General features: G+C 40.5%; 2 protein-coding genes across 3 annotated transcripts in view; one reads left to right on the top strand and one right to left on the bottom strand.

Annotated features, from left to right (window-relative positions):
- Positions 1–95: 95 nt before the first annotated feature.
- Positions 96–6,198, bottom strand: LOC135352099 (kanadaptin-like). The gene is made up of 12 exons (XM_064551265.1): positions 5,426–6,198; positions 4,966–5,128; positions 4,653–4,836; positions 3,927–4,069; positions 3,564–3,647; positions 3,180–3,253; positions 3,052–3,121; positions 2,378–2,490; positions 2,078–2,142; positions 976–1,252; positions 260–311; positions 96–202 (listed from the first exon to the last, which is right to left on the bottom strand). The coding sequence occupies exons 1-12, from the start codon at positions 6,158–6,160 to the stop codon at positions 153–155; spliced, it is 2,010 nt and encodes a 669-aa protein (XP_064407335.1). The 5' UTR covers positions 6,161–6,198; the 3' UTR covers positions 96–152.
- Positions 6,199–6,237: 39 nt separating this feature from the next.
- The window catches only part of LOC135352113 (transient receptor potential cation channel subfamily A member 1 homolog), a 29,248-nt gene continuing 24,930 nt past the window's right edge, over positions 6,238–10,555 (top strand). Inside the window, exons 1-2 of one of the 2 annotated variants that reach the window (XM_064551285.1) lie at positions 6,238–6,354; positions 8,218–8,278. In XM_064551285.1, coding sequence (XP_064407355.1) covers positions 6,349–6,354; positions 8,218–8,278 — 67 coding nt within the window. In that variant the 5' untranslated portion in view covers positions 6,238–6,348. Of the gene's footprint in view, positions 6,355–6,759; positions 7,695–8,217; positions 8,279–10,555 lie in introns of those variants that run through there. The other variant, XM_064551284.1, reaches the window with a different exon arrangement.

The raw sequence follows: 10,555 nt of genomic DNA, 5'->3' as shown, positions 1-10,555 counted from the left end.
GTTCTTGGTCATTGTAACTTAAACACATTAATTGGGGGACATGGACCAGCCGTTGTTTTCATCTAATCAAGTGGCGTGCATGCTCTATATACATATTTACAATGAAAGTGAAACATAATAATCCAGATACAGAGCATTGTATACAATAAATTTTAGTAGCCAAATTTTTCGTTCAAATGTGTTTTTCCGTCTCCAGTTTGATCTGCATAAAAACATGCACAATTTTTATTATGATTAGTAAGAAAGTGATGTCACTTACGCTCTGGGGGCATCCAGTCGCTATAGTCTTCATCGTTTTTTGGCCACTGAGGCTGTGCATGTGTGTGTGTGTGGTGGGTGTGTGTGTGTGGTGGGTGTGTATACAGCCAAGCAAGCATGTGCATGTCTATAGTGTATTTGCAAGAGCGGAGAAAGAGAAAAAGGCATGTAATACAACTGCAATACAGTCGTACAGTATAATAATTAATCAACAAGACAGTGATAAAGAGCTGTTTTCTGCTCATTCTATATGCCTAGTTCGCTAGCTAGAGTTAGCTAGCTAGAGTTAGCTAGCCAAAGCTATTAAAAAGCCAGAGTGAGGTGAGTCACATGACACTTGAAATTCAATAGTGCAGGAGGCAAAGCTAGGCCTCCTCCTGCCTCATTGCAAGCCTATTTGTGTTGAGTTTGACCTTCATAAAGTAGTCATAATTTTGTCATACTTTACTGAAATTCAAAGCGTTATAATTATACCATTGGATTCCTTGTTAAAAAGCGCTTCTATCTATATGCTGTAGTGCTGGTAAGCTCCAACCAGCTAAAAGTAAAAGCATTTCCATGCATGGTAGAAGTCCTAGGCATACTTGTCCACAACATAAAGCATAAATGAAGCCATAATTGACCACATAACTTCCGGGGTCGAACTCAACGCAAATAGACTTTAGTTACGCCACCATACAATACCACAAGTGCATGAGTGACAGAGTTCATGCGTACCTCTGAAGATTGATTTGTTGTTTCGTTCACTGGGGGCAACCTCTTTTTTTTCTTGATAGGCACCATTTTTGCGGAGGTGTCTGATTTTGACTGAGGGGGGTCTGCCTGTGGCGGTGGTGGGTCGACCTCCATTTTGGCCGATTCCCTTGTGACTAGGTCTTCTTTACTTGAGGGTTTATTGCTCGTCTTGGCAGGTACTTTCTTGGGAGGAGGTATGAACGCTCTTTTTGATTTTGAAGCTATGATAGCCTCAGGTGTTTGGGCAATAGCTTCATCACTAAAAAGAGTTTAAAAAAATGTTTACAATTATTGTATGCGCACAAAATAATCTATAACTGTCTAAATAGTTTCCTCAGTCGATAGAACTACACAAGAGTGAAACTGAGTATGATGAATGTCATAGACAGAATAATATTTATACATAACACAAAATTATATAGTACTATAACTACAAATTAAAATATGTATAGTGTGCACATACAGTATACATCAATAAAAAGTTCCCGTTCCGTTTCTAAAAACGCACGTATAAACGGTAGCGTTAAACTGGATGCAGAACGCGACCAATCAATTTCTCATTATAAATTAAAACGGTGACGTCATCATGAAAAATTGAAATTACTTACACAATGATACTGTATGATTTGTAGTACAATGAGCTAGCTAGCTATTATAAAGTATGCAGACATGCAGTCAGACATACTGGAGAAGAGACGATGGTCTTCAAAAACGGTCATTCCAGGTCACAAATAACTTGCATGGAGGGCAACTTAGTCTTGGGGCTGATGCGAGACCGAGAACAACTGGGGAAACGGTGCACTGTTGCAAAATAGCATCTATAAGCTAACTAAGAGGATTAAAGCGCTAGACAATCAGCTATACTGTAGTACACAAGCTAGCTAGCTAGCTACTTCTACACTGTACGCACGATCACAAGTTAACGAATCTGCTTGCTCAGCAATTTTTCTGCGCATGCGTGAAAACGATAGCGTTTTGCATAATACAATGCGTTCATTATGCGGTTTTTTTTTGCGGTGCGTTTTACGCAAACGGAACGGGAACTTTTTATTGATGGGTACTGTACATGTATATAATATTATACCTTATTTTGGCTGGCATTTCAGCTGGTCTAGCAATGGATGCCAACTTGCTCACTCTCTCCTCCTCCTAAAATAACAGCTTCATTAGTAATAACTGAAAATGTTAATTATACGTGCTTGAACTATGAGAGCATAAATACATTCCTATAGTATTGGCTCGGATATAACTTAACGGCGTTAAGGTTGTAATTTTATACCCCATTAATAATAATATCCACTTTACTTAACGGGTTAATTTTAAACTATTATTTGTACAACATGTACATGCGCTGTATATACATACGTAACTGTTTGTTTCGTACCTTTTTAAGAGATTGTACTTTCTGTTTGAGCTCTCTCTTTTGTGATGGGTCCAACTGATGACGGACGCTTTTCATGAACTGGTCCAGGTCCTCATCACCACCACCAGCACTGACTGCATGAAAAATACAAAGCATAAGTTCAAAAAAGGATAGCACATGCAAGTGGATGATGGAATCTAATTACCGTATAGCGTGAAATTTTCGCTGATTATGGTTATTATGATGGGTTAGCAATCCTACACGAAAAGTAAGTCCACAAAAATTTGTATAGAATTATCTGCATAGATTAAAGGGGGCGTGGCTTCCGGTAAGCAGTCATTCGTGCAACGAAATGCTTTTAGAGGCCATTCAACGAAATATAAGTGCCTCGAAAATTTCACGCTATACGTACGTACTTGTGAATATAGGTATAAGTAAGTGGTCATGTGCACAACCAAGGAACGTAACCAGGTTATAAGTACGTACTAACCTGTTTACATCTAGCAGCCTAATAATCAAAGTAACGCAAAGCACGTAATTATACAGAGCGTTTAAGAAAAAGGAGTGCTTCCCATCAGCTTGCTAAATTAAAGCTTGAATTGAAAAAAACTGATTTGTGGGACTTGTAAATTAAAAATTCAACTTTATACAGTATAGTTTTTTAGTACATTGTTTTAGTATACGTACTAACACACCTTGTTGATTTCTTTTCAGTTTCTGTTCAATTTCAGATATCTCTTTTTTAATGGACTTGAGTTGCTCTTGCTACGGAGAGGTATCAAGACTATTGAGTGTGTATATGTACTAGGATGAATGTATTTACCAAAGAGCGGTAGGTTTGTGTCGTATCATGTGACACTCCTGCTTTTTTCATACGTTGCTTTCTCTTCACTTCAACTGTACGTACACACACAGAAAGTATTGTATACCTGCATGTACTTTAATTGAGTACAAAATCAAATTAATTGTTAGTTACATACTTCAGCCAACAGTCTGTGGTACTACGATAATTAGTATGATTTGCAGTGCAGAATTTCCTGTTGAATAATGTTTAAGCAGCATGTATACATACAATTAATGTACGTACATGTACGTATATATACATCGAATAATTATATAACTGCAAGTCTAGTTAAAATGCGGTTTATACAATAAATTCTTCCCTAACACATCATGCAGCACCTCTCTATTATTACTGGGACCTCACTTGTTCCGGTCCTGTCCAGGAATGTGTCCTCATCGCTGTCGTAGTAGTCATGCTCCTCCCAGTTACGCTTACGACGCTTACGCTCTGAATAGGGGGTGTGGAGACAATGTACACAAAGGCAAAGCATCAAGGTATCCCAAGAACTTCATAAATTATATATTTTAGTGCTCCAGTTGACTGTACAGCGAAGAAAGAGTCAGTTTAACAATCAACCTTAACAGAGCAGACTAACAGTATAGCTGTATTAAAACCATGGCCCGCTAACACAACACATATTAACCTGTAGAGGATGTATGACCTGTTATAATATATAGGTCAGGTAACACATTATACTGAGCTTGACTGGAGTATATACCAACTCACTCTGACTGTTTTCCCTGAGCATATCGTGAGCATCAAGTACCCTGCAGGCATTGAGGGCACACTGCAGCACTGCATCCTTCTTTTTACCCTGTACACTGGCCTCTGCATAGATGCTCTCTCCAGTCGCTGTGTCTATCGGGAGTCTGTGTGCGTATGGAGGGGTCACGGTGTGTTGTGTGTGTGTGTGTGTGTGTGTGTGTGTGTGTGTGTGTGTGGAGGGCCGGGGGAGAGCTTAGAATCAGGCAGACAAGGCCAATGAGCCCGATACCACAAAAGGAATGAGCTACACTAGTGCAGTCCGGTGAATTCTGTATAATTATGTAACCATTCCATATTGGCTTCATACATAGGGGAGGGCCGGGTCACCCCTAACTGTTAAATGCAATCACATCAAAAAAGTCATAATTATAGTAAATAAAATAGTTACAGCTGCCTAAGGTGTGCATTAGTCGATATCATAATTATACCCGGACTGACATAATTATTTTTGCGGGAATAATTTCTGCGAAAGAGAGTAAAATCGCAAAAATGTGAATTCGCAAAACGAAAAACAACGTTTGCTAGTGGTTAAGGCTATGATTTAATACCAGCAAAATGATCTAAACAGTGAAACCACAGATGTGCATATTTACCTGTGACGTTCAGTATAGCTATACAGAATTGATACTGCTATAACTGTACATAAGGTAATTTTGCAAATTGAACGAAACAATTCATGATAGTCACCTAATTTTGGCGGTGAACACCCGGGCTCTGGGTGGGCCTTCCTCTACAGTTTCGTATTCCAACTCGAGTCCTTCTCTGTCAAAGAACTTCCAGAGAGCTTTCTTTGGGTCCTCACTATAGTAGGCCTCCCTCTCCGGGTCTAGTTCATGCTCTTCCTCTGTTTCTTCCGGGACATCCTCCAGTACTGGGGGGGAGGAAGTGAGGGAGGTGGAGGTAAAAAGAAGGAAAAAAGGTGGCTGAGTAAACTATCACAAGGACTGAGGTTATGGAGAGACTAGCTGCTACAATTTGAAAAATGGTTGCTGTCACTCACACATTCCCCACATGGCACCCATACTCTCCCTCTCTTTGGCCTGTCGCTCCCTGGCGGCCTCTGACTCTGCCTTTTTCTTCTCTACCTTCTCTCGCTGTTCCAGAATCTCTTGAATCTCCTCCTCAGCACTTGCCTCCACATCAGCTTGACCCCCGGTCCCACTCTAAAAGAAAAAAACATGTATGTAGAGTTTTCTCTATCTGCATACCAAAGCTAAAAATACGCATTTACTATTTAGGTCTTAGTATAATTATATACAGTACGTACGTGCATGTAGATCATCAAATTATTACCATTAACTGGCTATACAACGTGTAATTCATACAAGTCCAGCTGCATGTATTCTAAGCAGGCCATTAGTAACGTACAAGTACTTACACTAGTTAATTAGCACATAATTATGGAACAATACTAGTAAAGGTGAAATTCTACCACGTATAGCTCTACTTAAAACACTTACCTCCAGTAGAAACATTCTCGAGCTTCCACCAAACTTCACCATTTGCCCCACTCTGAGCCTGCAGTAGCAGCGAGGGTTGATCTGGCTTTTGTTCACGTATGTACCATGTGTACTACCAAGGTCGTACACATAGTAACCAGGCTCTCTTGTATTTCCAGTGAATGCTGATCCGCTTGATTGCTCAGCGTCGGAATTTTCACCATCAGGGGGTCGATATTGCAGTATGGCATGGTAGCGTGACAGTGAGGGATGCTCCAATTGTACGTCACAAGACAGGAGGCGACCAAAAACGAGGAAAGGTTTGCCGGATAGGGAGATTTCTTCAATGACTATTCCGTTCTTGATGACTGACAGGAAGTATGATTCAGTGGGAGCGCCACTCCAATGTGGTACGATGTACGGGACGGGAGGGAAATTCCCTGCCTGTTTGTCTGATGTAGCCGTTTCGTTTGCTCGTCTACTAGGATCATCGTCTTTTGATGTTTGCTGATCTTCTACTACTTCACTCTGTTCCTCGCCTGTTGTGTCCTTTGGTATCGTGGTTAGGGTGTTTGGTTTTGGTTGCTCTGTCAACTCCTGTGAGCTCTCAACATCCCTGGATGGATCTAAAGGCGTCTCTGGGGTGACTTCTTGCTTAGGAGGCTTCTTCTTTCTTGGTATGGAAATGCTTGGCACTTTAAACTGACTTGTTGCTACCTTACTACTACTACTACTACTACGACTAGCTTCTTCCATTTTGTCCAGAAAGTGGGCGGGGCTAGGACAGGAATGATTCCAACTGCTGAGTCAGCCGTTTTGATATTATGGCCGCCCTCATGATCACTAATCATGGCTTCCAGTTCTACAGAAGGGCTGCAGAACATGGGAACAGCAAACTCTGTGATACATGTGTTCTAGTTTATGAAAAATAATTAGTGATCCAAATGATGGTGAGAAATAGCAAACATCTGACTGCACACTAAAATAAAATTAATGTACACGTTTACTCAATCAGAGCATTGTCATGAAATTGGCCAGTTTTGTGTCGTATGTGCTTTGAAAAGTCTCTACAATGAATGTCAGCAAAACTCTGTCGTGTGTCCATCAGCTGTATATTCTAATATGAAAAGTATAAGATCAGATAAACGCTCTAGACATAAGTACGTATACCTCACCTAATTTCTGAATGAAAGGGTTGTTACTTCACTGGAGACCAAATCAGCAAGAAGAGGCCATGAGTTTTGCTGGGAATGTTTGAACACATCAAAGCAAAAGCTCTTACAGTATATCAATACATATTTACAGTAAAAAAAAAAACAGAATGGCAGTGTGCAGCATGCCCAAGAGTTACTAGTCTCGAATACCCGCCTCAACCTAAAAGCTTGAGTCTGGTCCAACTCACATATGAACTTTGTTCTGCACAGTCAGCAAAGTCAAGTGGACTACACGCCCACAAGCATAGTGATAAAGCCACAAGCCACCGCATGTTGCATGTTAGGGACAGAACATACACAGAGGGCTATATCAGACAGTGTATCAATTAAGGCTAGGAGTTGAAAGCCTACGAGAAAAACACTGAGCTTGAAGCCATCATTGCACAGAGCTAGAGGGCCATGAAGCCATGGTCGACGGTCACATTCACATAAATGAGCATTTAGGCTGTTAATTTCGACAAGGTGTTCCAAAGGTCCTGTTGCTAGTCTGGAGAGTTCTAGTATCATATCCTTACAACTCTCTCCATGAATTTTCCTACGTCGCCTTCTGCATGTCTGGGGCTAATTCGTAACAATCCATGCTGCTGTGGCGGTTAGCTATAATGATATTCATGTAGACTATAATTTTATTCATGTTCCACACCCACTTGTGGCCAATTAAATGTCCAAGAAATTCCTGGACACACTTGAACCAAACCACAATGTGAGTTTGACCAGACTCAAGCTTTTAGGTTGAGGCGGGTATTCGAGACTAAGAGTTACGACTAAGCTAAACATGATTATGTGCAATACTTGCTTGGATTGGTTAGCAAGTGCCAGTTACCGCTTTTATCATGGCAAGCCCCACCTCCCCCTAGGTGCCATATAAATATTAGTTGAATTCTTACTGCTTACCGGCTTTTACAGAAGGATACAGCATGCAAGCTTGAAGACAGATTCGTACTGTACATCATTTACCCTTCACTTCCGCGTTTTCCGATTTCTGGCTTTCTGGTCCTACAAGCGCCTTTGCTGAACTAATTTTCAATCACATGGCGACTATTGAGGACGTAGACATTGAGTTAACTCAAGTTGAGGTAAGCTGCATGCTTGTCATGTGTCACTAGTCTAACAGCTAGGGCCAACAGAAATTGAGTGTTTGTATGGATCCAGCATAGCTAGCTAGCTATAGGCCCTGTATCGCTTGTTTTGACATTTTGCTTACCCTGAACTACTCGATCATACAATGTACCGTAATAGAATCTAATAGTAAATCTAGTCTGTTTGAAGCCTACGCAATATGTAACACAAGTATGCTCACTATCAGTAGTGTGCCGGATTCGGAAGAATCGATACCATATACAGCTTAATTCTATTATTGATATAACTAGTAATAAGTCGAATGTCCCTGGTGGTCATAGAGTATTAAGTGCATGCCATCAAGAAATTCAGTGAGCTAGTGCGGTCGGTCTCATTGGAAGCCGACTATTTAGGAAACTGGTTATTAAACCATTTGTTTTTACGAACGTATTATCAACGGACATTATTGCATTCCACGAATTTCAGAAGTCGTCACAGTATAAATATGAAACTGTCCCTATAACGTTTTTACACATGCAGGCGAATGATGGCGGTGGAAGGAGATGTTCTGAAGATAAACAAAGATTACATCCACCCAACCGTACGAAATAATAGTTGTAACATGGCTGTCTACACAGTAAAAACACATTTGTTACAGTAATTAACATAAATGAAACAAATCTTTTGAAATTTCAAGTACAAATGACATACCGTATAGCGGGTAATTTTCGGGGGACAAAATATTCGTGGTTCAGCAATATTGAGACATTTCGTGGGTAATATTTTCGTGGTTGCTGCTTGCACTTGCAGATAAAGGTAGGCAAGGTCGCTTCATTCATGGGTAAAATATTCGTGGTTAGACCTCCAACCACGAAAACCACGAATTTTTTCTCCACGAAAATTACACGCTATACGGTAGTCATTTTAACACTAAAATACGATGATGCATCTCATATAACAGTCATGATGTGTTTTTGCTGTGTATAGAGTGCAGTGGCTATTGCACATTGGGATCCCCCTGGATCCGCCATTGTATTGGTGTATTGGTACAAACCCAAGGGAGTACTGTACAAATGCATGCACGGTGGTTCTAAGAAGTCTGACATGCGTGCACGAATCACTACACTGTAAAAAATGATTGAAAAAAAGTGCGGTGGACACACTAAAACCGTCGCATATAGCACGCTTTTTTGAAAAAGTGTGCTATATGCGACGGTTTTAGTGTGCTCACCGCACTTTTTTTTTTACAGTGTATAAATTCAGTGCATTGTGGTCATTGGGGGGTTACGTGACATATGTCCAGGCCAAATACACTGGCACTTGTAGTGATTCGTGCACGCATGTCGGACCTCCTCTGGGTTCTAACCGGGCCAAAATAATTATGCCTTGAACTTTGAACTATGAAAATGTGACTATAAGAACGCTTTTGATCTTGCTGAATGTAATTCCTAAAATATAATAGTTTAAGAGCCTGGAATTTTGATTGCTATTTGAACGCCCACTAACTACTTCCTGTATAGCTTCCGCAGTAAAAGTGTGCTGAGCTGGCACACCCTTTTACATTGAAGTCATTGTAAAATGAATGTGTTTTTGTAGCCTCGATCCCAGCCCCTCTCACCAGAGGGCCTGGTAAACACTGTTTGCACGTGGGTGGATTCAATAGTAAATTTGTTAGTAAAACTCTTTGTAATTAAATTTTATCAATTAACCTTTTGTACTATGGTCACCCACGTGGTTGATTAAACTATTTAGTGTCAAGAGAGAGAAATCACCATCACAACTCTAGGCTCATACTACGAGGAGCACTGATCTTACTGAGATGGCATCAAACAAGTGTCTGGAAGCAAGTAGATTTGCCAGAACCGGTCGGTACTGACAGAAAAACGCCTACCACTCTACCACAGTACAAAAGAAGACAAAATCTGACTTTTCAACACTGGAGAGAGCTTGAGCAAGAGCAGAACAGAAGTAGAAGCCATCACAACAAACTAGTCACTAGTCTAGGTCGTAAATGTTGTAAGTAGCTGTGTTAAAACTGCTGTGATTTGTGCAATGACATCATTGTAAAATATACAATATACTGACTAATTTACTAAGATATCTCGATCCCCAAGAATCTTGGGGCAACTGACGCATGCGCAGACAGTGTATACCAGGCCGTCTTTCTCAATTGAAAGCGGCCTGGAATCGAGGCTAGTGTTTTTGCAGCGTCTGCATTCTGCAATGCATGCGCTATTATTCTAAATAAAGGAAGTTTGTGAAATATTGAAGTAAGAGCTACACAATGGTTTTTGTCCCAGAGAGCTAGAGTGTTTGTCAACTGTCAGTGAGCTAGCTAGCTGGTCTTGAAGATACCTACTATACACACAGTAAGTGCAGTATAGTGCAGTAGTAGTAGATCTAAGAGGTAAAAACTAATGCTTAAAGATGGTGGAACATCTCCTCCACATGCACACAATTCTGCAGATGCCTACTATGTATATAAGATGTTCCATCATCCTTGAGCATTAGACTACCTCTTAGATCTACTACTACTGCACTTACTGTGTGTATAGTAGGTATCTTCAAGACCAGCTAGCTCACTGACAGTTGACAAACACTCTCTGGGACAAAAACCATTGTGTAGCTCTTACTTCAATATTTCACAAACTTCCTTTATTTAGAATAATAGCGCATGCATTGCAGAATGCAGAGGCTGCAAAAACACATTGATTTTACAATGACTTCAATGTAAAAGGGTGTGCCAGCTCAGCACAATTTTACTGCGGAAGCTATACAGGAAGTAGTTAGTGGGCGTTCAAATAGCAATCAAAATTCCAGGCTCTTAACTCTTTCCTTGGCAATCTGTTGTAGAAATTACAACAATGGGTAAGGAATC

This window comes from Halichondria panicea, chromosome 1 (assembly GCF_963675165.1).
Source record: "Halichondria panicea chromosome 1, odHalPani1.1, whole genome shotgun sequence".
In the NCBI taxonomy this organism is placed as follows: domain Eukaryota; kingdom Metazoa; phylum Porifera; class Demospongiae; order Suberitida; family Halichondriidae; genus Halichondria; species Halichondria panicea.
The sequence above is the reverse complement of the archived record's forward strand: the minus strand, read 5'-3'. Positions and strand labels throughout refer to the sequence as shown.

Coding starts and splice junctions, on each gene's coding strand:
- LOC135352099 (XM_064551265.1), bottom strand. CDS start 6,160: ATGGAAGAAGCTAGTCGTAGTAGTAGTAGTAGTAGTAAGGTAGCAACA. Junction 3,122..3,179: donor CACAAACCTACCGCTCTTTG/GTAAATACATTC, acceptor ACCTCTCCGTAG/CAAGAGCAACTCAAGTCCAT. Junction 312..975: donor CAACAAATCAATCTTCAGAG/GTACGCATGAAC, acceptor ACACATGCACAG/CCTCAGTGGCCAAAAAACGA.